Source organism: Protopterus annectens, chromosome 3.part0 (genome assembly GCF_019279795.1).
Source record: "Protopterus annectens isolate FY-2018-M chromosome 3.part0, PAN1.0, whole genome shotgun sequence".
Classification (NCBI taxonomy): Eukaryota; Metazoa; Chordata; order Ceratodontiformes; family Protopteridae; genus Protopterus; species Protopterus annectens.
Genome location: NC_056731.1, coordinates 1381306949 through 1381334520, shown reverse-complemented (window position 1 = coordinate 1381334520; position 27572 = coordinate 1381306949). Strand labels below are relative to the sequence as shown.

The 27572-nt window shown below is 40.3% G+C and overlaps 1 protein-coding gene across 1 annotated transcript in view; it reads left to right on the top strand.

Moving 5' to 3' along the window:
- LRRC69 (leucine rich repeat containing 69) overlaps nt 1–27572 on the top strand; it is a 902784-nt gene that overhangs the window by 512647 nt on the left and 362565 nt on the right. Inside the window, exon 6 of the mRNA XM_044065468.1 lies at nt 25920–26021. Within this exon, the coding sequence (XP_043921403.1) occupies nt 25920–26021 (102 nt within the window). The remainder of the gene's footprint in view (nt 1–25919; nt 26022–27572) is intronic.

Below are 27572 nucleotides of genomic sequence, written 5' to 3'. Positions count from 1 at the left end.
TTCTTCCATTGATAGAGACCCATTTTGTTTATATAATATTTTGCATGTAACTTAGTTGAGTAAGTATCAGGTAGTGTTGTATTTCTAGTCATTTTAGTTTCTGAAGGGCTTAATTGTGAGGGGTTTTATTAGAGAAGTTTGTGGCAAAATTTGTAGTTCTATTGCACGTTAGCTCAAGTTTATTTAAATTGGTTTTAAGAATAGTAAGAATAAATTAAAACTGTAGAAGGTTTCGTAACAGTGTTTGAGATGCAAATAATGTTTTGACTTACTAAGAATGCCAAACTTTCTGTGAATTTTAGAGGTGACATAGACAATGTGTTTGTTAAAAATGTATTTTTTTTGCAATAATTATAGCAAGGAGATTGGTGTGATTAACTTGTTCAATCATTATCTTGTTTTATGAGTAGTAAAGATTTTGGCTGAAATAAATAAGAGTAGCTTGAATTTGTTGGCATTGAGCATGTGTTGTGATTCTGTTATCCATTCATGTTCATCATATTGATCACTGCTACATTAGCCTTAGCTATATGGGTTATATCCTGCCAAGGTTATAACAGCCAGCCAGGTTCCAAAGCTTCAGGGCATCTTCCACACACCCAAACCATCAGTGAGCTTGACATAAAATGACTAAAAAGGCAGGTTTGGGCTCCAGGTCCATCAGAGCTTTCCTGATGTTGAAAAGAGGATTGATAGTTGGCTTATGTTGTCCTTTTCCTGGGCAGGTAAGTTCCTTTTGGGGAAAATCCTTCCATATTAAAAAAGTGACTTCTAAAGACTTTAAATTCTTACTGACTTTTGCTGCTTGTTTTGTCCAGGAAAGAGGTGCCATTTTCAGCTTGAACATGGAACAGACTTCTGGTCCCACATTTGATCTTTCTTCCAACCACGAAAAGAAAATGTTAAGTAGATGACCTTTGCCACCACAGCAGGCTAGCAATTTGCCCCCAGCCAGAGGCAGGTGGCTCTGCTGAGGCCATTGCTTGTTCCTCAAATGACTTATCTTTTACTCTGATTCCTCTATAACACCTACAGCCACTATAAACCAGGAGTTAGCCATATCCTCAATGGACAAGGGAGAGCTACTCATGTCATTCCTAGGAGAAGGAGCAGGGAAGACTTCCATGTTTTGTCAGAATATTTTGCCCATCCCTGCTGCTGTTGCCATTAATTAACAATGTTGCCCTGCTTTTCCCCTCAAAAAGAAGCAGAAAACCAAACATGCATTTACTCCAGTCCAGGAGTAGTTTACTGGGTCTGGATCAGGGTTTAATTCAGGCTATTGATACTTCTTATATGGTGGTTTCTGGTAAAAGACAGAGGGATACTTCTTTTCCTGAAGAGATTCAAGATTCTTAATCTGGACAGGAAGAGAAAGAGACAGATAAAGGGCTTTCTCCTTAGATTTCTGATTCAGACTCAGATAACTCAGTTTCTGATTTTTTCAGAATGTGCCAGTGTTTTCAGTGGGAGAACACTGAGGTTTCTCAGTTCCTCAGAACAGGGTTGCCACCTTTCGTTTTGGATAAAACTGGAGTAAGGCCACACCCCTCATACCACCAGTAACCCCTCCCATCCCCACCCTCTCTCCCACTCAAATTCCACACTTCTTGTGACAAAACAATAGGCAAACCTATTATGAGGACCTTGAATGTGCATAGTACATGGGGCTATAGTACTAGAAGAAGTGTCAACTGAGTCATACATAGGCTATCAGCTGAATCATACATAGACTGTAAACAATGAGTTGTAACTTGTAAAATGCTGGAAACTAAATTATTTAAAACAAAATTTTCCTTATAAGAAGAAACTGCAGACAAAACATTTCTCATACTTTCACAGCTAGTCACAATAAACATTAGCTTACAAGCCTCCTTCTTATTTCTCTTTCGGCTGTTCCCGGTTAGGGGTCGCCACAGCAGATCACCCGTCCGCTCATGATAGCCAGGGGAGTTTTATGGTGTCGAGTTGTCAGCTCGGCATCCAACCTTCCACAGAAGGCACATTCATGCCTAGGGCCAATTTAGAGTGTCCAATCCACCTACAGCATGTCTTTGGGATGAAACCAGAGCACTTGGAGGAAACCCACACGACCACAGGGAGGACATGCAGATTCTGCACAGAAGGCACCCCAGCCGAGGATCAAACCAGAAAGCCTCTTGCTGTGAGGAGGCAACACTAACCACTGCACCACCGTGACCACCCTAAAAAAAATCAAAATTCTGAAAATCAAAGTTGCAGAAGCTCACACTTTTTCCATACTCATCAATAATCTACCCATCCTTGTCAGAAAGATGAGGATTGAAATTAACCACATGTTTAGCAGTAGTGGGATTAACTAAAGCACTGAAAATTCCTTCTTTAACAGCTCACAGCCTCAGAAAATACTGTGAGCTGTAAATTTCATCCCTCTCTTGCCTATTCTGTATACCTCTAATGGTAGTCATCCCAATTGGAAAAAATCTCCTTTCTCTAATCTTGTGTTGGCTTAGTTCTTAAAATACTTTCTGCTACTTTATGAATATAATGTTCTGTGTGACTGTTGGTATTATGTTTAAGGATCTGCATCCAAAGTCCCACTCTCTCTTTATTTCTTGAATTTCCCCCTTGGTTCATAATCATTCCTTTCTACTTTGAATTATAGCTTTCTGCTTGTGTTTTATATATATATATATATATATATATATATATAGGTTCATAGGTTCATAGGTTCATACTAGGCTATCTGCCCTAGGGCATTTATAAGCCTAGCCAGAGTGTGTATGGCTTTCGCCACCCATTTTAAATGAATTTTGCTATGCCCTTTTTCAAGGTTAATATACTGTGCCTCTGTCTAACAGTGACACAGAAGTGATACCCAGGGTAAACCTACGATCTCCCATCCACTCATCAAGATTCCTCTTGAAGAGAGTCAATGAGGGACTCTGCCTAACCTGGACTGGGATTTTATTCCAGAGTGAAGGGAGCCTCTGGGTTATGAATCTGTCCCTCCAGCATGTCCTATTTATTTCAGTGCTGAGGTTCAAGTCCCTTGAGCGTAGCTCGATGGGATTTGGATTTTCTGAGGTGCAGCATGTCCATTAATTCCGGGTTGGACATGGCTTTATACGTCAGGCACAGATCGCCTCTAAGCAGGCGGTATGCCACTGAGTAGAGCTGGAGTTTCTTTAACCGGGCAGCATACGGCATCTGTTTGAGCCCCTTGATCCTCTTGGTGAGGTACTTTTGGGGTCTTTCCAGTTGCTGCAGGTGTCTGGTAAGGTACATCCCAAAAGGGGCATTGTACTCAATTATGGGCCTGATGAGGGATGAGTAGAGAGGCACGATAACCTCCCCTGATCTAGATGTGAATCCCTTCATGATTAGGTGGGCTATATAAAATGTTTTTCTAACCACTTTGGCCATGTGGTTGTCAAATGAGAGATTGCTATCAACTTGGGCCCCAGGTCCCTAATTACGTCTTCTGTACTTAATGGATTACCACCTATGTGGTAATTTGTGGGCACTTTGTTTTTGCCAAAGGGGATGACTATACACTTTTTGGCGTTTAGCTTGAGGCCATGGCTCTGGCACCAGTTGTCTGTTTCTATGAGGCCCTTTTGGAGGATGCTTGTGTTGGCTGGAGAGTCTATTATGGTGCCCAGTTTGCAGTCATCTGCAAACTTGGTCAGCCACAGTCCTTCCATGTTGGCCAGTACCTCCGAGAAATATATACCGAACAAGAGGGGTCCCAGGACTGAGCCTTGTGGGATGCCACTTGTAACTGGTTTGGAGTCTAACATGGCTCCAGTTATTCTAACCATGTGGGTTCTGTCTTTGAGCCAGTTTGCAACCCATCTAGTGACATAGGGGTTAATATTTAAGCTGGTGAGCTTATCTATAATGCCTGAGTGGGGTATTGTATCAAAGGCTTTCGCGAGGTCCAGATAGGCTGTGTGGACCACCTTCCCCTTGTCAATGGCCTTGGTGACTGTTTCAAAGAAATCGACCAGGTTTAAGAGGCAGGATCTGCCCTTAACAAAGCCGAACTGGGTAGGATCCAGTGTCTGTAGGTCCCCAATATCTTTATTTATAAGGTCCATGATGATCCTTTCCATAGCTTTGCAGACCAAGCTAGTGAGACTTATGGGGCAATAGTTTCCAGGATCCGTTGAGGCACCACCTTTGTGGAGAGGGACCACTGTTGCTGTACGCCACTCTTTGGGTACATATCCTGTAGTAAGGCTGAGATTGAACAGTAGTTTTAGGTTTGGGTTTAGCTCTTCTTGGAGTTCATGTAGGATGCAGCCCAGGACACTGTCTGGTCCCATTGATGCTGTGTTTCTTGCTTTGGAAAGGGCAGCTCTTGCCTGAGCATCTGAGATGTCAGGGGGGCAGCACTCTGCTGGGATAGATATTAGCCCCTTTGGTGGGGAGGGGGGGGAGAAGTTTGCGCTGAACCTGTCAGCTAGGATGTTGGCAATGTCTGTGGGTTCGGTGTATTTTTTGTCATTTTGGACTAATTCTGAGCATATCTGGGAATTCCCACCCAGGTTCCTAACATAACTAAAGAAAGCCTTGTGATTATCCTTAGTGTCCTGTGCAATATTTCTCTCGAAGCTGGCCTTAGACGATTTTATGAGTGTCCGTAGTTTTTTGCTAATACTGATCAGAGATGCCTTCCTTTTTTGGGATTTTGCTCTATCATGTAGTAGCTTCCTCCTTCTATTGTATAGTTTGTTTATGGCTGGGGTCCACCAGACAGGATGTCTGCCTTTGGAGGATTGGGTCTTGGTTTTATTTGGGATTGCATGATCCATGCATTCCTGAAGGTGTTCATAGAATGCGTTTATAAAAGATTTCGCGGTCTGGGCCATATTATCCACAGGCCCGGGGGCTTTGAAGGATTCCACCTCGGTTTTGAGGAGTGTGAAATGTTAAAGATCATTGCCCTTTCCAAGATAAAATCCTTCAACTCTTTATTAATTGTTGTCCACAAATTCTCCTATTGTTGACATAAAAGTACCCGACCTGTATGTAACACTTTATATATAAGCCTTAACTGTGAATCTCTAAACTATCCCTTCAAATGAGGTAATCCTAATCCATGTTTTTCTATTAGAAGGGCCAACATATCCCACTTGATCCTTGCCCTTTTCCTTTCCAAGATAAAATCCTTCAACTCTTTATTAATTGCTGTCCACAAATTCTCCTATTGTTGACATAAAAGTACCCGATCTGTATGTAACACTAAAGGGACTGTAAACATTTTCACTGCTTCTATCTTGTTGTCCATATCCATAAACAAGAGCTTCCATTTTCTTAGTTTGCATATTATTTTTTGTTTAGTCTCATCCCACACATCCTTAGCTGTCATTACAGAATTCCCTTTTAATCATATTCCTAAATTCTCCATTTTACCATGTCCTCTTAAATATGGGTATTGCTGGGCCAATTCATGTGTGGGTGCATAGTTTACAGCTATAGCCTTTGTTTTATCTTCATTAATTTTATATCCCAAAAAGACTTGAAACTCCTTTAAGATGTTCCACAACACTTAGATGTCCTTTTCTGGTTTTATCAAGTACAAAATAATATTGCCTGCAAATAAAGCCAACTTTTCTTGATTACCATATGAATTTTATCCTTGAATGTCTAAGTCCCTTGTTTTCTTTGCCAGTAGCTCTAATTATAAAGTAAATAACAAATGGAAAAGAGAACACCCCTGCCTTATTCCTCTGTTCAGACATGTCTTGTCTGAGAGGAACCCCCCCCACTTTAATTTTTGCCTCCAATCCCTCATATATTCTCCGTGGTGGTGCTGCGGTACCATTGTCACCTCACAGTAAGACGCTGTCCGGTTCGATTCTCAGCTAGAGTGTCTTCTGCGTGGAGACATGCGTGAATGGGCGTACCTTCGTTGAAGGTTGTGCGTCAGGCCTGGCAAGCCGGTATGTAAAATTCAACTGCCAATCATTAGCGGACCGGAGTTCCGCTGTGGCGATCCCTAACCGGGAAAGCCGAAAGACACAAACAAACAAATTGTATGTGAGAATGCAAATGTTTCCATTGCTGTACTCATAACATCACAGCTTATTCTGTCGAATGCTTTCTCTGCATCAATACCCACCAAAACCAGTGCTATTTACTTACACTCTTTTTCCATCTGGATTTTCATCAATCTATTTATGCTGTGAAAGGTTTGCCTCCCCTCCACAAAAGCATATTGATCCATATCTACCAATTTTGACTACACCTTTACAAATCTTTTAGCTATTATAGAAGTAAGCACTTTATAATCATGGATCTAATGTTGTCAGTTTTCATTCTATCAAATAATTCCAAATGGAATAGAGTCCACTGGCAAGTAAATCCAAACGTATCCAAAAATATATCCAAACACGAATAGTGAAAAGCACTGCTCTTTATTGGCAGTCAAACATTTATTACAGAATGCATCTGCGTCCACATAATAGGTACCCATTACTTCTGCCAGACGAATGTCTGAGATTCAAACATTGTCCTCGAAATCTCCAGACTTGCTTTTTCACAAAGATAGAGTTACTTTATGAATCAACACATCCTTTCTTCCTAAGGTGGAGTCAGAATCTAATATCAATCAGTCCATTAATTTGCTAGTATACTTTGCTAAATTTGATAATAAGGGCGAATATGTTACACTTATTGGATGTTCACAGCTATGTTTTAACCTACACAGAGCAAAAGACATCAGAAAATCTGACCAATTGTTTGTCTCATTTGCAGAAGTAAAACTGGGAAAGCCAGTTGCCAAAGTAACTTTAACCAAATGGCTGACTGATTGTATTTCATTTATTTGTAATAAATTGGGCATTACCTTACCAAAACCATTACAGACTGCTTCAACTAGATCCAAGACAGCTTTCTCAGTTTTTCAGTCTAGAATGTCCATGAATGATATTTGTGCTGCAGCAACTTGAACCACTCCCAATACCTTTGTTACTCATTACAAATTGGATGTGGTCTCCAGAGGCAGAGCATCATTTGGTTTAAACGTGCTCAGCAATATCCTTCTTTGAGGCCAACTAGGATCTTAGGTGGCTGGGGACTCTGTCCCATCATTTGAGGATAGAATGAAAATTGACAACATCAGATAAAGAAGTTATATACTCACCGTAATGTTCCATCTGTGTTGCCCATTTTCAATCTTCCTCAACTTCCCACCCACCAACCCCCATTCTTTCTAAACTACTGGAAGAATAATGGTTTATGGACATTATTATCCTTTATATTGAACTCCAGATATAGTCTTCTTATTTGTCTGCAAATATTTCCTTTCTAATAAATCAGCAAACAAGATCTGAGGTACTTGGGGTTGGAGCATTATGGGTAAGGGAGAAACTGGAGAGCATTATTTTGCCACAAAATTTAGCAATAGCTGAGTCGGATCTGAGGGATTGGATCCAAACCCATCAGTTGAGGAAGAATGAAAATGGGCAACACAGATTGAAAGTTATGATGAGTACATAACTTCTTTTTTGTAACTGCAGTGGGCCTATGTAAAACGGTGTCTGATGGGTCTTTATTGTCTTTAGGTATTACAACCAGCATAGCATTCTTCCAGGAAATACTGTTAAACAACCTTCCAAATCTTTATCACTTTCTTCACTTCAAGCTTCCAGACCTTGGCGTACTAAACTCTTCCATAAATATTTCCATTCTTGCTCTTTCTTGATTTCCGCATTTCTCTTCTTTATACAGATTTTCATAAAATTTCCAAACTATCTCAAATACATTTACATGATCTCTAGTTATTTTTCTTGTTATAGGCTCCCTAAGTTTGGCAACAACCCTTTCCACTTTCTGTTGCCTAGGTTAATATGCAAATTGTTCTTTAGTCCGGAGTTACCAAAAACAGTTGCTTATTTGCAATCTTTCTTAATTCCTGCAAATTATCCAGATACTCTCTTGTTTTCTATTTAGCACTCTGCAGTTGCACCTCTTCTTGTTCCACAAGATTCCTGTTATTTTGCAATACTTTAACCCTTGTCAGCCCCTCTAAATAATTCCTGTTACTCCTTAACCATATCTGTTTTTCTTTTATTTCTGCCCTATTATTGAACTCCAATTTAATTTTATCCCACTCAATAGCTATAACTTATAGAGAAATTCCCATCTTCCCTAATTACTCTCAGATAATTTCCACTGCTCATTCCTTAAATTCCTCTTTTTTTAATAAGTGGGTGGGGAAGCATCACTGTCTTATTTTTACATCATTACCCTGCATTTTTATTTTAGCTGTTACTGGAGCATAATCTGAAATAGTTATTGGATATGTGTTGAAGCTTTCAATTTAATGCACATGTTCCTATGAAATATAATTTCTGTGTAGTCTAACCCAGTTATTGTACCTTGGGGAATAATATGCAAATTATCTTTGAGTTCCTGCTACTGAATTCACATCTTCCATACTAAATATTTTCATATATTTCTTCAGAAATCTGCCATCTTTTGTTACATTTCCCTTCTAGGTCTACCAGACATATACTCATTGTTGCAAGTCAAATTCCAGTTCCCACCTGTAAGTAATATATTGCTGAATGCTGATTTATTTCCCCCAAATGATTTAATGCTCCATAATAACAGTTTTAGGTGGAATATAAAATTATGCCAGTGTAATTCTACTCCCTTGCCCCATACTACTACAAATGTACAATTATTATCTTTTTTACTCTTCTGTCTTTATTGGAGCTCATCCAGCAATTAGAAGTACTTCCCTTTTCCTTTATCCCTGATACTCTGCCGAATATTCATTCTGAAATCCATTCTTTATCAAATTCACATATTAATTTCTTTCTAAGTATGTCTCCTATAGCATTGATTTTTGCACGCTACATTTCTTAATATAATTCAAAACTCTTTAGTTTTTGTCTATACCTCTGAGGTCATTCATATTCCAAAATAATAGGTTTAGTGTGTCCTTTATGATAAGAAGTTATTATTCTCACCTACTATATATGACAGCTTTTTTTAAATGTCTATCTCCAGCTATTGTGTTGCATGTACCCACCGATGTTTGGCAGGTTGTTCTTTTATACAGTTGTTTCTTGCCACCTCTATTTGAACCTATGTCACATTTTACAAGACTTTTGTTTTAATGAAAACCCACAAAAAAAAGAAAAAACCCTGAAGCCTATTAACTTACAACAAACACACAAAACTATGTACATCTTCAAATAATGAAGTTTAATATTCCTGACAAGAACAGTTGTCCCAAATCGACAGTTACACACACACACACACACTGGCATAACCTAACCTAAAATTAGGGTTATCCATGCTAAGATGCATGTTACAGCTTGTTCTCCTACTTACACTAATTGCTGTCTGTTCTTGTCTTTTCTTTATTCCTCTCCAAGATGTGAAAAACAGAAAACATTAACTTTTGGTATTCTGGCTTTTATGGCATACCAGTCAGCTTATCTCCATGAAAATCAAAGAATAAAATATACAACTTCCCTCAGCTACAGACTTCTCAAACAATGTTTGTTTGCTAAAGGAAAAGCTTACAGTTGCATTCATTGTTCTTTTATTTACTTGCTTACGCAAAATGCTTATTAGGTTAAGCCGGTGGCCTTAATTCAGACATTCACCTGTGGAAAAGTTATAGAACACATATCAGCTCTACATATATTATAATCTGTACACTTTTACACCCCATACCCTACCCCAGCAACCCAAGATTACAGTATATTAACCTAAACATGCTCTTCTCCAGCCTTTCTCATTTATTACACCGTAATGCCTACATTTCTTAAAATTAAAAAAAAAATAAGAAAAAAGGGCACTTGCTTACTTTAGTATCTTTATCACATGCAATTACAGAAAATGCTTTATTATATAACATGGGATTTATATCAAAATGTTTTATACATATACTGTTAAGAACAAAAACTGTATTACTTACAGTTATTTTTTCTGTCTTTTTAGTGTCCTTCCAGGCATTAATGACATGAAGTGAGGTATATGCTATTTAGTCCCTCACAAGTTTAATAAAGACAACAAAAGTACATTTCCACTTTTTTTTTATAAAGCCATAGTTCACAAATGTGAGGTATGCTTTATAATTTCAGATTTACTTACTGATTTCAGTGCTGCTGGTCTCCTTACTGTTCATCTCCATTTCCCAACCCTAGACTCTGGTTCAAATACTAGGAAATCCTAATTCTTCTAGTCAAATCTTTTTTTTTTTCTGTCTCTCAAGCATTTTCTCTGGAACAATGAAAAAGGTTTTACCAGCAAATTCTGTCTATGAGCTTTATTATCAGAAGAATGACAAGCAGAGTTCCCTTCTGTTCGTTGGCTCACTTTTTGTTGGGCAAACTTTTGTTTTTCATCCTTAGCCTGTTCTGCATCAAAATTTCTTTGATCCTCCAGGGGATGAGAGACTTGAACCTCAGCACTGAAATAAATAGGACATGCTGGAGGGACAGATTCATAACCCAGAGGCTCCCTTCACTCTGGAATAAAATCCCAGTTCAGGCTAGGCAGAGTCCCTCATTGACTCTCTTCAATAGGAATCTTGATGAGTGGATGGGAGATAGTAGGTTTACCCCGGGTATCACTTCTGTCTCACTGTTAGACAGAGGCACAGTATACTAACCTCGAAAAAGGGCATAGCAAAATTCATTTAAAATGGGTGGCAAAAGCCAAACACACTCTGGCTAGGCTTATAAATGCCCTAGGGCAGATAGCCTAGTATGAACCTATGAACCTATGAAGAGAACTGGATACAGCAGCTTGAATCTCATGCCTGCCTTTCAACATTCCCTGATTGCTGGGATACATTTGCTTCTTTTCTGCCTGGTGTATAGTGAATAATCATTTAACACAAATATTCTGCAGTCTCCAGTTTTTAATACTTTGCCCTTCTGCCACAGTTTTGTCAGGACCAACTCTTTCTGCTGGCATGTTTGCATCTTTACTAACAAAGTTTTTGGCTGCTTTCTCATGGCCATGTTTGGAGCATACACATGATGTGCCCTTTTAAGGCATGATGTGCTGTGGAACACTATTCCAGTTGCATATTTGTGTTTTCATTATGCCTTCCATTTTCTCTGGTATATCAGAAAATCTGAGTTTTTTTTGTACATACTCAGTCTTCTAACTCTTACCATTTTTTGAAACAGCTCTTCTTGAGCAGACTAGTACTGAGCGAGTCTTTTCTTCATTTTAGCCTCTGATTTTTTGCAGTTTTATCAGTTTATTTGAAAGGCTGTTTAAGGCTTCTTCCATTCTTTCTAGCCTTTTATTATTTGAGTTGATAAACTCTTTAATGTTTCATTTTTTAATCAGCTCTGAACACATTTGATTTATTTTTCTCTAGATTATTGGAAGCTACTTCTTGTACCAGTACTGGAGCATGAACTGCTTTTTTGCTAAACAGCTGTGGGATTCTTCCCAGTCAGTGTTTTCTCATCAACCTTTCTGGTTGATTTTCTTTTATGCTCTCTAAGTTTCTTCTTTGCTGGCATCCAGGCAGTGTACTTACTAGCCAGTATCTGAATTTACTAAATATAGCAGAGTTACTGGCCTCTATCTCTCAGTTTCTTTTTTTACACTGGGAGATCTGAAATTAAGCTGTTGATCAGAATGCAGGCATTTTGAAAGTTCTGTCACTGGTACTATTTTGAGGAGGTTGTTCTTGGCTGCTTTCTCAGAACCTTCCAGATGATGTGAAAAATGAGATTACAATTTTTCTTTGCTTAGAAATTTAGTTTTTTATTCCTGTAATGCAGAAGTTATCAAAAAGTGTGATTAAAGGGATACGTTGATACAGGGAATCTTCAAGATTTTTCAGCATTCCTTTTCCAAATTGTATAAAAGATTCTTTATTTATTTATTTATTTAACATTTGTTAACTGGGAAAGTCCAACTTGGAACTAAGCCAATTTTGGCGGAGGCCCGGGGAGAAAGGCTTCACATGCATGTCTTTGTAACGTGGGAGGAAACGAGAGCATCTGGAGGAAACCCACACGAACGCAGGGAGGACATGCAGACTCCACACAGAAGGCACCCCAGCTGAGAATCGAACCAGAGAACCTCTTGCTGTGAGGCTCCAACACTAAAGCTGCCCCACTGCGCTGTCCAAAAAGTCTTTATCCCCTCATCCGTTTGGCAAAAACAAAATAAAAACTCTCAGCAGAACAGATGTTTAAGATGAAATGATGGTGGTGGAGGTGTTCCAAAAAGAATTAATATGAAGCCTCCACCTAAAAACCAAGGACAGTTCAACAAGTCAGAATGACTATTTAAGAGACTTTGCCCCCTCCCCAACCCTGTCAGTTTCTTTTCCCCCTCTGTAAAGTCTGAATGTCCACTTTTCTCTTTGACAATACATAGTTTCAGACAAATGACTTCTGAAGATCATTCATCAAGGTTACAGATGACAGTTGGAGGAAATCCCTCCTTTGCAGGGGGTAATTCTTCATCCACCAGACCCGGTTCCTCTGTTATCCCATGTCATTCAACACATGCTGTCCCAGGAAGTGACAGAGCCAGTTCCTTATTCCCTTGTTGAGAAAAGTGTTTATTCAAGGATGTTTTTAGTGCTAAAGGAAGAAAATGCTTGGAAACCAGTTCTGGAGCTTTCTTTCCTAAACTTGTTTGTGATAGTGCACAAGTTCAAAATTATGTCACTTCACAACCTGTTACCTCTTCTTATTTAAGTTTCCTGGTAACACTAGAGTTAAAATATGCTTATCATTGCATCTCTATTCATCCAGACATCAAGCATTTCTTAAGGTTTTATGTGTCTGAATTATATTATTATATAATGTGTATATAATATAAATTATGTGGGCGGCGCAGTGGTTAACATTGTCACCTCACAACAAGAGGTTCTCCGGTTCGATTCTCGGCTGGGGTGCCTTCTGTGTGGAGTTTGCATGTTCTCCCTGTGTTCGCATGGGTTTCCTCCGGGTACTCCGGTTTCCTCCCACATTCCAAAGACATGCATGTGGAGCATTTCTCCCCGGGCCTCCGCTGAAAACAGGCTCTGTGGAACCTAGTCAGACTTTCCCGGTCAACAAATGATAAATAAATAAAAAATAAATTAGTTATCTGTCTTACCTTTTGGATAATCCATTGCACCAAGAGTGTTCACAAAATGTCTAGCTCCATTTATAGTTTGTTGCAGTTTACAGGGTCTCCACAATTTTCCATATTTAGATGACTGACATCTTTGCAGAGGTATTTTTCAAAGTGTCAGACATCTCTCACTTAGGTAAGAGATCTCTTACACAGTCTAGCATTTCAGGAGAACATTTAGAAGTATTTTTTTGACTCCTCCACATAAGGTTATGTTCCTGGTGTGTCAGTTAGACACCTCAGTTCAAAGAGTTTTTGTTCCACAGGAGAAAATACATATGTGTCTGGATCTATTTCTAACATTTTTCACTCAGACTTCAGTCATTGTGAGGGAATACCTCAAAAGTTTGGGTCTCATGGCACCTATGATTCTTATGATACCCCTGGAAATACTCCACTTGAGAAAGATACAGTAGTATCTGAAGCCTCTATGGTCCCAGCCGCAGCATCCTTTGTCTTTTCAAATCCCAGTGCTGGAGTTTGACAAAAGAGGAAGCACTTAGTGGAAACTGCAAATTTCCTGATGTCCAGGTCCCCCATCTCCCTCCCTGCTCCATAGTAGTCAGTCAATACAGATACCTTGGATTTTGCTTGAGGAGCAGTTTCAAGAGGGATAAAAGAGCAAGGTGTGTGGGACACCAAGGACAGACACTAGTACATAAACATAAAAAAGATGCTTGCCCTGATCAAGGCACTTTACTTTCTTATTCATCTTTCATCTCCTGGACCTCTTCATGTTGTTGCAGACAATACCATGTAATAAGGTACATAAGCAAGGGGAAACTGGGTTGAACCTCTTTTGCAGGACCAGTCATGTTAGCTTGGGATATAGCCTTTCATCACAGTCTCACTCTTCAGGCATCCGCATTCTGTCAGAACAAAACTGTGTGGCAGACTAGCTGAAGAGAACAATGGCAGACCCTCACAAATGGAAACCAGATCAGGGGGTCTTCCAAGATTTGATGTATCTGTGGGCATTTCCTCAGATAGACCTACTTCCCTCCCCTCTGTAAATTCCTCCATGCAAGAAGGCCTATAAGATAGATGACTTTTCCTTTCCTTGGACAGGAATGTTCCTGTATGCATTTACACCCTTTCCACTGATATCCAGGGTACTTCTGAAAATTCAGAAGGAATCCCACAAGATCATTGTGGTGATTCACTTCTGGCCAAGGCACCAGTGGTTCTCCCATCTTTGTAAATGGTGAGTGGAAATTACCACAAGCTTCCTCACAGAATGGATTTACTCACACAAGATCAGAGGTGTTGATGCACCCCCCAACTCCAGTCAGCTTCATTTGACTGCCTGGATGATAAAGACTAATTTCCCTTTAGGCACCTATTAACTGAGGATGTGCAGCAGGTACTAATGGGGGCAAGAAAGTTAGCACATGGAAAAGGTTTTCTAGTTTGTGTCAACAACACAACCAGCACTAATTAAGAGCCAGTGTTTATCTGGTTTTACAGTATTTGTGTATTACTATCCTATGGCCTTTCTTACTCTTTTATCAATGTTCATTTAATGTCCATTTCAGCATGTCTGCCCATAGAGCCTCCTCTTTCAATGCATTCTTGTGTCAAAATATTTTTGAAAGGGGTTTTGCATGAGAGGCTTCCAAGAAAGCCAGTGACCCCTTCTTTGGGTCTTTATTTTGTACAACAAAAGCTAGCACTTGCTCCACTTGAACCAGATTATCTGGCTGAGTTGAGGTTCTTAACATAGATAACTGTTTTACTGATTATTACAGGCTCTGCAGGAAGAATATGAGTTGCAAGTTCTTATGCTGAGCCAACCCTATCTCATTTTCCACAGAGACAGGGTTTCTTTGAGAACTAATCCTTCTTTTGTGCCTAAAGTCATATCAGAGTTTACTTTAAGCCAAACTATCTCCCCATTTTCTTTTCTGAACCTAAAAATGAGGAGAAAAGGATACTCTATACTTTGGATGGTTACAGACAACTCAGGTTCTATCTTGGCAGAACTTAATATTTTAGATCTGATATGACTTTAGGCAGAAGGGGCAACCTGTGTCAAAACAGACTATTTCCAAATGGTTATCTAAGGCTATTATCTTTTGTTATACTCACCATAACAAAATTATTCCAGGCAGGGTCAAGGGCCACTCTACCAGGGCCTTGGTTTCATCTATGGCTTTTGGGAAAAGGTTGGATAAGCATTCTTGTAGCAGCAAATCAGCCCTCTGTCCATATGTTTGCATGGCATTGCAAGCTTGATTCCTTCTTTAGGTCTAAACCAGGCTTTGCTAGGACCATTCTCCAGGGGCTCCCGGATCCTTCCCCTTCCACCTCCCAAATATAGTAAGTTAGGGTAATCTACCCATATAGGGTACTACAACACTGATCAGTATGATGAACATAGTACAGTTGTGTAAGTAAACTTCCCATAACGGTAGATGTTCAAATGATCACAGATGTTGTAACTGCTTCTTCCCTCCATCCATCTTGTTTTTTTGTGAGATTGTTTTATGCCATGGCATTGACTTTTAGTTTTTGGTTTTCCTAGCATTGTCCTTTCTGGGCTTAGCCAAACTTTCTCTGTTGAAATGAAAGCTCTGAAGGGCTTGGCACCCAAACCTGTCTTTTCCTCAGCTCAGCTTGAAATGACTGGTGGTTTAGGTACATGGAAGGTGTTCTGAAGCTTTTAAAGCTGGCCAGCTGTTATATCCTTGGCAGGATGTAACCCATATAGCTAACGCTAATGCAGCAATGATCATTCGAACATCTATTGTTATGGTAAGTTTACTTGCACAGCTGTACATTCTATGTTTTAGAAGTTTTGCTGAGTTGTATATTGTATTTGTTTAAGGGCAATTGCTGAACAGATAATTGCAGAGATGTAAGTGCACTGAATTAAGGTGGCAGTTTAAATGAAGTATACATATCATTGATGAAGATACTGAAGAACAGAGGTCCCATTACTGATCCCTGTTGAACTTCAGTGTTAATAGAAAATAATTCTGAGAGCTTCTGCGACCCTATGACTGCTTGGTATTAAGGTTTTAGGGCTGAGATCCATTTTAGCTAATCTCTGGAAAAGTAAAGAGTGAGATCTATTATCAAAGGAAATATAGTTAGGAAACAGAATTCCAGGAGTAGGCAAGTAGAAGGGAGGCTGGATGGAAAAAAAATGACTGTTTTTTAATGAATGCAATAAGTAAATTGCTTTCCCACAAGATAGCCAGCCTAAGCCTAGTCAATATAAAGGATTATGATTGTGTTGCCAATCATAATGTATATATTATGTGTTCAAGAGTAGCTGCCAAGAAATTCGCCTTGAGAGTGAAGCTTGAGACGTGAGTCTTGGCATCCATGTCGAGAAAACATAATACTTTGTTACAAGTGGAAATGTGATCATAATTCTTTGTAGTGCAGGAAGAGTTATCTGATCCATGTACTGCAACTTAGTCAAAACTAAGATTAAAAACAAAAATGCAATGTATTGTTCAGCTGTAGGGAAGTGGTTGACGTCCTTTCTTATTCCCTGTTTAAGGGATGCAGTTGTATCAAAATAGTGGATATACTTTTGCAGACAGCAGGCAGAGTAGGAGATGAAACAAAGGCATTTCATGTCCTGCTGCTGCTGCTGTTTTCTGGTCATCATGTTTACTTTCAGTGCAGACTGTAGGCTAACAGCATGTAGGGGATGCTTAACAATTGATCTGATGTTGTTAATCTTCTTTCCATTCATCACTGATGGGTTCGGTTCTGAGCCCTCGGACCTGAGTCGGCCTTTTTACCAAGCTAGCACCAACCAAAAAACTCTTGAGCTAAGTCTCTACCCAGAATGCCCTTCTCCCTGTTACCTCAGATCTCGTTTACCGTGTAGCCGTAAAGCCGCGTTTCAGCCGACCTCTCAGCTAAGTGGAACTTTTTGATATTTGTGTGAAAAAATTTGGATATCTTCATATTTTATTAAGTGATTAGTATTTCCAGTGCCTTTTCTTCTGTCTGACCTTGTTTTTCCTCTCTTCCCGTTGTTACTGTTGGTAAACTTTCAAGTACGGCCTTTCCTCCCTTACCCTTGTGGTATTTCTTAATACCATAGTTGGTATTGTCTTTCCTGTTTAACCCCTTAGCTTTTACTTTTATTCAGGTGCTTCCCTTCTTTTCTTTACATACCAGTGTATTGTTATTGTTGTAACTTTTTTGTAAGGAATTGATTTATTCTAGTTGGATTATACAATTGGCCTGTGGTGTCTTTTCTTTCAAGATTTCGGATAAGAAGGGTACTTCAGGTTTTAAGCATTGCACTTTGTGTAAGGGCAAGTTACCTAATAGTGATTCTCATGATGACTGTGTATACTGTTTGGGAGTGCCACACCTTTATGTGTAGCCTCTGTGTGACATTTGTCAGAGTTTCAGTCAATGTACTCTTAATGAGCACAAAATAAAAAAATAAACTCATTCTGAAAGGGTTACTCAAGTCTACCTTCTCAGAGGCCATTTCTGCAATGGAGGTCTCAACCTCTTCTACTAAGGACAAAAAGAGATCACACTCTGTTCCCTCTTCACCTTTGGGTGATCAGAACAAGCCTGGGAAATTAAAGGTCCCAAAGTTACCTTTGGAGCACAAATCTGCCTCTAAGGCTCCATCTTCCTCGGCTCCAACCATCTCAAAACCTTTGATACCGGTGCCTGTTTTGGCACCGATCCTGCGTACGGCATCGATCATAGACCTTACTTCACCTCTTTTGACTTCGGCACCTGTGGCCACTTTGGCTCAGGGCACACCTTTGATTAGTCCATTAGCTTCCATTTTGGAACCGACCATTTCGGCTCCAAGTGCCACTTCAGCACTGAGCGTTGTACCGACCACACTGGATTTGACCACTTTACCTCCGGTCTCAAAAGTAGAAACTTTGGTGCCGGCAGACCTTGCACCATGGACCAAATACTCCCCTTCCGTAGACCCATTTCTGGACCAAGTGTATAGCCCCTTCATCGAACGTCCTGAGTCCCCATCCAGAGTATCCACTAGATCCATCAGGAGCTTGTTGGAACACGACATGGTGCATCTTGTAGACCAGCTGTTGTTAGCCAGAGGGATCCCCTCTCTTTCTATGACTCATCCACCTACAGGACTTGGGTTGTCTTATCCATGGACTCCATCTTACACTCCTCCTTTGACCATCTCGGTTCCAAAGCCTTCTGCCCGAACATCCTTCTTGGAACCCATCTCTTTGGTGCCTATGGTGCATCTCACTCTGGCTTTGAGTTTGTCCCTTTGGTCTTCGTTTTCCGATGAACTGGTCCTTCCTTAAGCTGGGGATTGGGGGACAGGCATGTCGGCATGGCATATGAAGCCGCCTCCCTCCTCGTTTCCATCCTCGGCAATGATAGCTGCGTCAGCGCTGATCCTGCTTGAGGCTCCATCCGTGGGGGTGGGTTTGTCAGAGTGGGGTGTGACCCCCAGTCCCGAGGTTGTCTTTCCTCAGTTCCAGGCTTCCATCCCTCTTGGGGCAGGCCTGCTCTTGCTTCTGGTAGCACTCCTTTGATGTCGGAACCCCAGTTTTCATCCCCTGAGCTACAGCTGTCACAGTCCACCCCCCCGAACACTGGGCAGGGAAGCCGCAGGACACCCCTGTTCAGGGTCCCCACTCTTCCAAGTCCTCCTCAGAGACCCCCACTGAGGAGCCCCCTTGAAAGAAGACATGTAAGAGGAAGAACATGGACTCGCCAGAGGAGTCCTTAATGGAAGACATGGATTACGATGATGGTGAAGGATCCCCATGGTCACTTCCTGATGATGTCTCCTTCGGAGACATCCTGGAAATGTTAAAGCAGAGAGGTGTCTGGAAACCCTCCAAACCCCTCATCTGAGGAGTCCGTGTTCCTGCAGGCTTTTCACGTCCAGCCTTCTACCTCTTGGGTGACCTCATTCAGCTCGTCATGCAGCGCGCTTGGAAGAACCCTGATTCCATTGAGGTGATCCCTTGGAGACCAGACAAAATTCTTTCCCCTCCTGAGGAGAACCCACATTGGTTCAAAGAAGCTACCAGTAGATGCTATGGTGGTGGTGGCAGCCACAAAAAAGGACTTGGCTGAGGAAAGTCCCACTGTCCACCCATCCAACAGGGAGTCCTGGGTGGTGGACAGACTTGGGAAGTGTGTTTTTGCATCAGGGACCTTCACTATACAGTCCCTGAACTATTTGGCAAATTTTATGAGGCTTCAGAGGGATTTGCTCTCCGAACTCTCTGGGAAGCTCGCAGGACAGTTGTCTGACGAGGTCAGGGACAAAGTGGCCTCGCAGCTTTCAACCCTGGAATCAATATCCAACTCATCCATGAGGTTGCTGTCACATGCAATTGAAGGGGTGGCTAGAGCAGCGGGTTCGGGCATTGTTATGAGGCATCATGCCTGGATGCATATTTGTGACCTCACGGATCCCTTCAAGTCTTCCTTTCTGAATGCTGCCATCGAAGCTTCATTCCTTTTTGGCTCCAAAGTGAAGGGCACGCTAGCCAGGTGTGAGCAAGATGGAAAGACCCTGTCTGCTGTAGGCCTATGGTTTTCCAACCCTCAATGTACCTTCTCCAGGAATCAGAGGAGTTGAAAAATGTGGCATAAGAAATCTCAGGGCCCTTTCCTTGCCGCACGCGGTGATGACACCCCCAGAGGCAGAGGGGGTAACAATTTCAGAAGATGCCCCTATAGAGGCAGATGGGGTCCTCATAACCAAGGCTCCAGGAACTCTTTCTCTGGACAGCCTTATCAGCTCTCCTGAGGTGCAGCCCAATTAATTACCTCTGGAAGCATTCAGGAGTCATTTCTCTCTGCACCAAGCTGCCTGGCAATCTATCACCACTGATCGTTGGATGCAGAGTATCATCACCAGAGGTTACACCATTCCCCTTTCTTGTCAGCCAAATATTCCAAGAAAACGTTCCGACATTTCACCCAGTCAAAGGGAAGAATCAGCCTAAGAGATTATAAAGCTGTCTCAAAAAAGAGTCATCCAACCAGTCCCACCAGACCAGCGCAGATATGGATTTTACTGGAGATTCTTTTTGGTGCAAAAAAAGACAGGGGACTGGAGACCCATTTTGGATCTCAGCAGCTTAAACAAGTCTGTCACCCAAACCAAATTCTGGATGGTCAGGGTTCAGTCCATTCTCCCTTTTTTAAGAGAAGGCGATTGGATGTGATCTATAGATCTACGAGATGCGTATTACCACATCAAGATGAACAAATGCTCCATGAGTCTGCTTCACTTCTAGCTAGGAGCCAGTCATTATCAATTCTGTGCCCCGCTGTTTGGTCTCTCTACAGCCCCCAGACTGTTCATGAAATGCATGGCAGTGGTAACAGCTCACTTGAGACTAAACGGATTCCAGGTGTTTCTATATCTGGACGACTGGCTCCTTACCGCCCCAACTGAGCATCTTCTGGTGACAGCACTGCATTATACTCTGTCTCTCTCATATGCGGATTCTACAATGGCTCCTTCTATGTCAATGGTTTCCAGACTATCACCCCCTTGGTTACCAAATTTGAATAACCAACTCCTGCAAGCATGACCTGTTTTGGTGGATGAGGCCAGATGTACAACTTTGGAGTCTTCCATTTCAATCTCCTCAGCCCACAGTCATTGTGACCACGGATGCTTCCCTGATTGGGTGGGGGGGGGCATTTCCAGGGAAAGACTGTCCAAGGCACATGGCCTACCTCAGAGGCCCAACTGCATATCACTGTTCTGGAACTGAGAGCTGTTCTGTTAGTGTTGCAGGTCCTCCATCTGGCTCTCCCTTCTGGGACAAATGCAATTCAATCAGACAATATGTCAGTGGTCTGATATATCAGCAAGCAAGGAGGAACCAAGTCCTACCCCCTATGTCAAGAAGTCATGAGAATTTGGCAGTGGGCGATAGCTTCCAACTGCTTTCTGATAGCAACACATATCCCAGGGAGCTCCAACGTGATTGCAGACAAACTGTGCAGATGCATCTTCATGCCTCACACGTGGTCTCTCAACCCCGAGGTGGCGACAGAAATCTTCAGCCACTGGGGCCAGCCTTGCTGTGATCTTTTTGCCTCCCCATCAAACAACAAGTGCAGCAGCTATTTTGCCCTACTTCCCCCGGAAGGGAACCACAGAGGGACGCTCTGATCCATGATTGGCCCACCCCACGGGACTTCTTTACGCTTATCCTTCCATCCCTCTGATCCCACAATTTCTAAAGAAAGCTCTTCGGTTGAGATGCAAGGTGATCCTCATAGCCCCATTCTGGCCTTGACAAGGTTTGGTTCCCCTTCCTTCGCTCTCACCTAGTATACCCGCCATGGATTCTGGACCCTCTACCAGATCTGATTTTTCACCCCCAAGGGTTGTGTCACCCAAATCTGTCCAGTCTCAAGTTGACAGCTTGGTTTCTTCACTTCCGCTAGTTGGCAGGAAAGCTAATCTCTCCTTGGCTGTTTGAGACATCATTCTGGCCTCTCACAAACCATCAACCAGAAGGCTATATCAGGATAAATGGAAAAGGTTCTCCATCTGGTCCAAGGATAACATGCTAGACCTGTATTTGGCTGCATTCACTGCAGTGCTTCAATACTTGGCTATGGTTTTTGATAATGGAGCCTCTGCCACTACTGTACGAGTACATCTATCAGCAATTTGCAATTTCCACAATGGTATAGATGGCGCCCCTCATATCTCTTTACACCTTTGCAAAGCTTTCCTCAAGGGGACCTCTCATATAAGACCTCCTGTCAGACAGCCTGTGGAAACATGGAACCTCACTCTAGTCCTTCAGTCTTTGACTCAAAAACCTTTTGAACCTGCTGTGAAGTGTGACCTAAAGTTTTTGTCTTGGAAATCTTTGTTTTTGTTAGCCATTATTTCTGCCAGAAGAGTCTCACAGCTGCAGGCTTTGTGTATCAAGAGGCCTTATCTGGTCTTTCATAAAGACAAAGTATCACTTCGGACAAATCCATCCTTTCTTCCCAAAGTTGTTTCTGAATTCTCCATTAACCAGACCATTGATCTACCAGTGTTCTTTCCAAATTTTGCCAGTAGAGGTGAGCACTGCCTTCACTGCTTAGACGTACATAGACAATGGAGATTTTACCTAGACAGGACCAAACCTGTCCGTAAATCTGAACAGCTTTTCATCTCTTTTTCTGGGCCCAGAATGGGAGAGGCTGTTTCCAAGGTTACATTATCAAGATGGCTGAGGGACTACATATGTTTCATCTATTCCCTCAATAATGAACCTATGCCGAAAGTTAAAGTTCACTGTACTAGATCTATGGCAACATGTATAGCATTCTATTCCAGGGCTTCCATGGATGACATCTGCGCAGCAGCAACTTGGGCTAAGCTTCATACTTTTTTCAATCATTACAAATTGGACTTGGTCTCCAGAGGGAGAGCTGCCTTCGGCTCAGTGGTATTCAGGAATGTTCTTCCATAAGGACCACCCATGAACCTCAAGGTAGCTTGGGATTCTGTCCCATCAGTGATGAATGGAAAGAAGATTAACAACATCAGATAAAGAAGTTATGTCTTACCATAACATTCCATCTGAGTTGTTCATCTTCTTTCATTCATAACTTCCTACCCTTCTTCTCCCTCCAAAGGCTCCTGGGGGATGCTTTGGGTCTGAGTGGTGACTTAGGGTATTTGTGCAGATGTGGCCTCTGCTTTATTTCTTTTTCTCTAGCAAACTCGATCTGAGGTAACAGGGAGAAGGACATTCTGGGCAGAGACTTAGCTCGAGAGTTTGCACGAGCTTGGTAAAAAGGCCGACTCGGTTCTGAGGGCTTGGAACCAAACCCATCAGTGTTGAATGAAAGAAGATGAACAACACAGATGGAATGTTATGGTAAGACATAACTTCTTTTTAAGCGCCCTCTAAGTGTTGTTAAGGTTGGGCCTCGCACTGTAACATTGCTGAACCAGGATGTAATTTAGCCATTTTTTGAGAGTAATAACAGCATTCCATGCTCTACAGATTTGTTCTGAGCAGTACTGCACACCACAAAATCAAATGCCATAAAGGTCAATTGCTTGGCAGTGCAAGCAAAACTTTGGCATAAACTTCAGTTTAGACAGGTTTTTTCTCACCTCTTTTGAAACAAAATGCTTTGTGATCCTATTGTTGGAGATCAGCATTCAGGTGTAATACAAGTCAGAAAGAAAAAAAAAAACACCTCAGTGTTGTCAGACAAGTGTATGGCTTTCCATTGCAAAACACACCAAATATTGACCGCACAGCTTTTGGAAGCACTGATTACTAAAATTGACTTCCACATGGAGGTAAAATTTATTTTATTTTATTCATTCTACATTTGTTGACCGGTTTTGTCTGACTGAGCTAAGTAGTCCTTTTTCAGTGGATGCCTGGGGAGAAAAACTCCACATAAAGTATAAAGCTAGGCCCAAGTAAAGCTAAGCTCCACATAAAATAAATGCAGGAAGAAAATCTGCCATTACACTTCCACCAACATGTTGATTTTTTTACCCCTACTAATTCCAAAGTGTAAATAAGGGAGTTATTTCTTACCGGATGTTACAGCTAACCCTCTCACCCCTATATTTATGTAGTCTTGGAATTGATATATTAATGGTTTGGGTTATGAGGCTATGAGGAGGCAGATTCTCTGCATCGGGTACAGGGGTCCTTTCTCTACAAAACATTCTCATTATAGTAGTAGTAATAAATTTGTTTCTCTACTTTTGTGAGTAATTTTGGTTGCATCTTATTGACAAATTGGTTTGGGATGAATCCCTTGTCTTCCTACACAAATGATTGTAGTGTGACGTAAGATTCCAAACTTGGTCCTGTTTTATTCACAATATACATGTTGCCTGTAGGAGGCATTATTCATTTGAGGGGGGGTTACAATGTAATTGTTAGGCAAACAACATGCAGCTGCATCTCCAGGTCCTTCCAGAATCTTTTTTCTCCGTTAACTTCCTGACTTAATACTTGGAAAACATACATACTTGGATGGTCAATAATTAGTTCAAACTACTACTGCAACAGTAGCAATGGTAATTCAAGTTACACTTAGGAACTTGTCTTTGTAAGTTCTGTCTCTGGGCATTATTTTGGAGAGAAGCTACAGTTGTGTTGCAGGCTTGTGATTTAGGGGGTAACTACTGACAAGCTGACTTTAAATGAACAGATCCCAGCTGTTATCAGAAATTCTTTTTTTCACTTTAGGAACATTGCCCTTTTACAACATCAAATCTTGCTGTCTGATCTCCCCACAAAGGTGTAAACATTTGTATCCTCCTGTTTGGATTACAGTAACATTATACTTTACTTGGAGCTAAAATACAGAATTTGACTGCCCACAGCAGTGCAAAACTCTGCAGTATAGCTATGCACAGGGTTGTCACGGTACCAACATACTATGTTGGTTCTGTGGAGTCTACATATTGGCAGCCTATTAAATAGTACATTAATGTGAGGGTTCTTGTAATCCTCTATCTTGGTGCACATGGCTTGGGTCCCAATACCTGCTGGACTTTTTTTTTTTCTTGTTTCTGAATAATTCAGCTCCTGCACCTGGCCTCCTAGGGCCTGCGGGCAGTTCTTTTGGCTCACCTTAAGTCCTTACGAATTTGAGCTTTGTTTTACTGGTGTACTTTTGTTTAGAATATGCTATCAGGTTGACAGAGGGAGACCCCATCATGTGGTGCTGTACATATTCTTTAGGTTCCGCTGATTTAATCAGGCCTTTAGCTCGCTTATCCTCTATTTCACTTGGTGAATACTGCTGATACCTATTTTATTGTTTTATCATTTATTTAATATTCAGTTTTATTGCTGCCATTTTATCTAATTTTGTTCTTGTTTTCATTTATTGCTATTTACCACCTCATTCACCCTTCCTTTTTATTTTATTATTCCTTTACTTTTACTTTGCTTGGTTACAGGTCTCTTAATAATGTTGACTTTGAAGTTGATTTTGTGTCTCTTATATATATATATATATATATATATATATATATATATATATATATACACATGCACACACACACACACACACACACACACACACACACACACACACACACACACATACACACACACACACACACACACACACAAGCATATAAATATATATATATACATATATATATATATATATATACATACACACACACAAACATATATATATATATATATATATATATATATATATATATACATACACACACAAATATATATATATATATATATATATATATATATATATATATATATAGGTCTACTTCATAACATTGAAATTTCTTAACATTGAGTTTCATAACATTGAAAACATAGCATCGAAAATTCAAAACACTGAATATATATATATAAATACAGACATATACATGTGTGTGTATTTATATGTATATAATGAGCACACACACATACTCACACACATGCATGTATGACAGCTCTTTATAGCTGCTGCATGTTCTATGGTCTTCTACTTATTTTTAGTTAGTTCCATACAGTACTAATTGCATATCAATTTATATATATATATATATATATATATATATATATATATATATATATATGATTATGTATGGGCTGATGTATTTAACTTTGCACAGGTATGCATATATATAGATCTAGTGCTGTTGCTGTACATATTGATGCAATCTGAATCCAATGCAGGTGTAAGAGAATGTGACTTGTTGCAGGTTTTGTTTTGCATACAATGAGCATATCAGTTACGTGCTGATACATAGTATTACATTGCATTTCATAATCTAGAAATAATGTCTAAGACAACATTATAAAACTACACTACATCTAACAGACTGCTTTCCTTTTAATAAATAGACAGACGAACTTTATTTGCATGAACTTTACAGTGAAGATAATCCTCTACTACAGAAACACCTAATTATGGCTGTAGAAGAAGAAGAGGTTCTGCCTCTCTTGGTAATGTGCAACAAAATACTGTTTTGTGAACTTTGTAAATAGTTATGCATACCTTAACAAAGGTCTTCTGTGTGTTACCTGTCAGCAGGATAGTGTGGCAATATTACATGAAAAATATTTGGAAAAAGTTTAAAAAGTATATGAAAAGAGGAAGCTGTGAGCTGAAACAGAGCCTTGTAATGGGTTACATTTTTCTTTGATTATTAAAATAATTTATAGTTTAGTTATTGATAACACTACAGGAATATAATTTGGATAAGTGAAAGTTGCTGATAATATAGGTAAGGCAAACAAATGATGCAGAGGAAATTATAAAAACATGTTGGTAATCATCAGACACTGTAAATTGATAAGATAGCTAATAAACGCATCATGTTATTTAAATGAAATATGCTAAAGCATGTTTCCTCAATAAGTCTAGTCATGGGCCATTTAAATTTCTAGTGGACAAATGAGTCAGTTAGTTGCACTTAAGTATTTAGTAATACAGAAGTAAAAATATGAGGTCAAAACTGCAAATAATTCATTACTCAGAGTTCAGTAGATGCCCATTTAAAATAGTATATGAAATCCAATGCTAACTGTATGTTTGCAATAGTACATTCATTCATGCACAAAAGCTAATTCCAAGGAATTAATTAAAGGATAAAAAGGCTCAATCAGTTATAGTAGTAATGTAAATTAAGCTATTAAATTTAGTGCCTTTTTAAAATTAACTGCAGTAGCAAAGAAATCCCAAGGTAGTAATTAATAGAATGTTTACACACGGCAGAGCTAATAGTAAAAGGATTCCTTGGTTTGCTGAGAAAACAGCTAAGTATGGTTACAATCTAACACCTATTCAATTCCATTAGGAAGGTGCACAAGACATTTACACAATAGTTGCAGCGAAGATTAAGTAAATATTAACTAATGTAACTAGTATTGTAGGATGCAGTCAAGCACATGTCTAAAAGCACGCCATGGCATCATGCTATATACCAAAGAAATACGTTAAACAGACGCAACATCCACCATGTTACTGTACAGTATCACATCTCAGATGTAATATTGCAGTGACATGAGCCAGTAGCCATCAGTAGACATTTTGGCAGAAAAGGAAATAGAGTCAGACTAGTAGCATATCACAAAATACATAGCCCTAGGCTTTAACAGATAAAACATCTGTGCCTTTTAAGTTGATACAGTAAGTATAGCAGAGAAACAGTGTAAGAAAAGAAAGCAAAATGCTCAGATACAGAGGTATGCTAAGGGACCTAGTTCACATAGGGGAGAGATCAAAAATGGCACTCCCTCTTACAGCAGATCTTGTAGGCCATAAAAGATCATGGGAAGTAGTTGGGGCTAACTGCAGCATTATTTCTGCGATACTTGCAAGAGGATAGCATGCCCCACCATCAATCAGTGGAGAATGGAGCTACAACATGGAAGGTAGTGTTCCAATCTTAGATATTAATCAAATCTAAAGAAGAAAAAAACAGAACTGCTCAGTACAAACTTGGGTAATGTAAATAGGATATTGATTAACAGTGTTGCAAGCAAAACTATAAA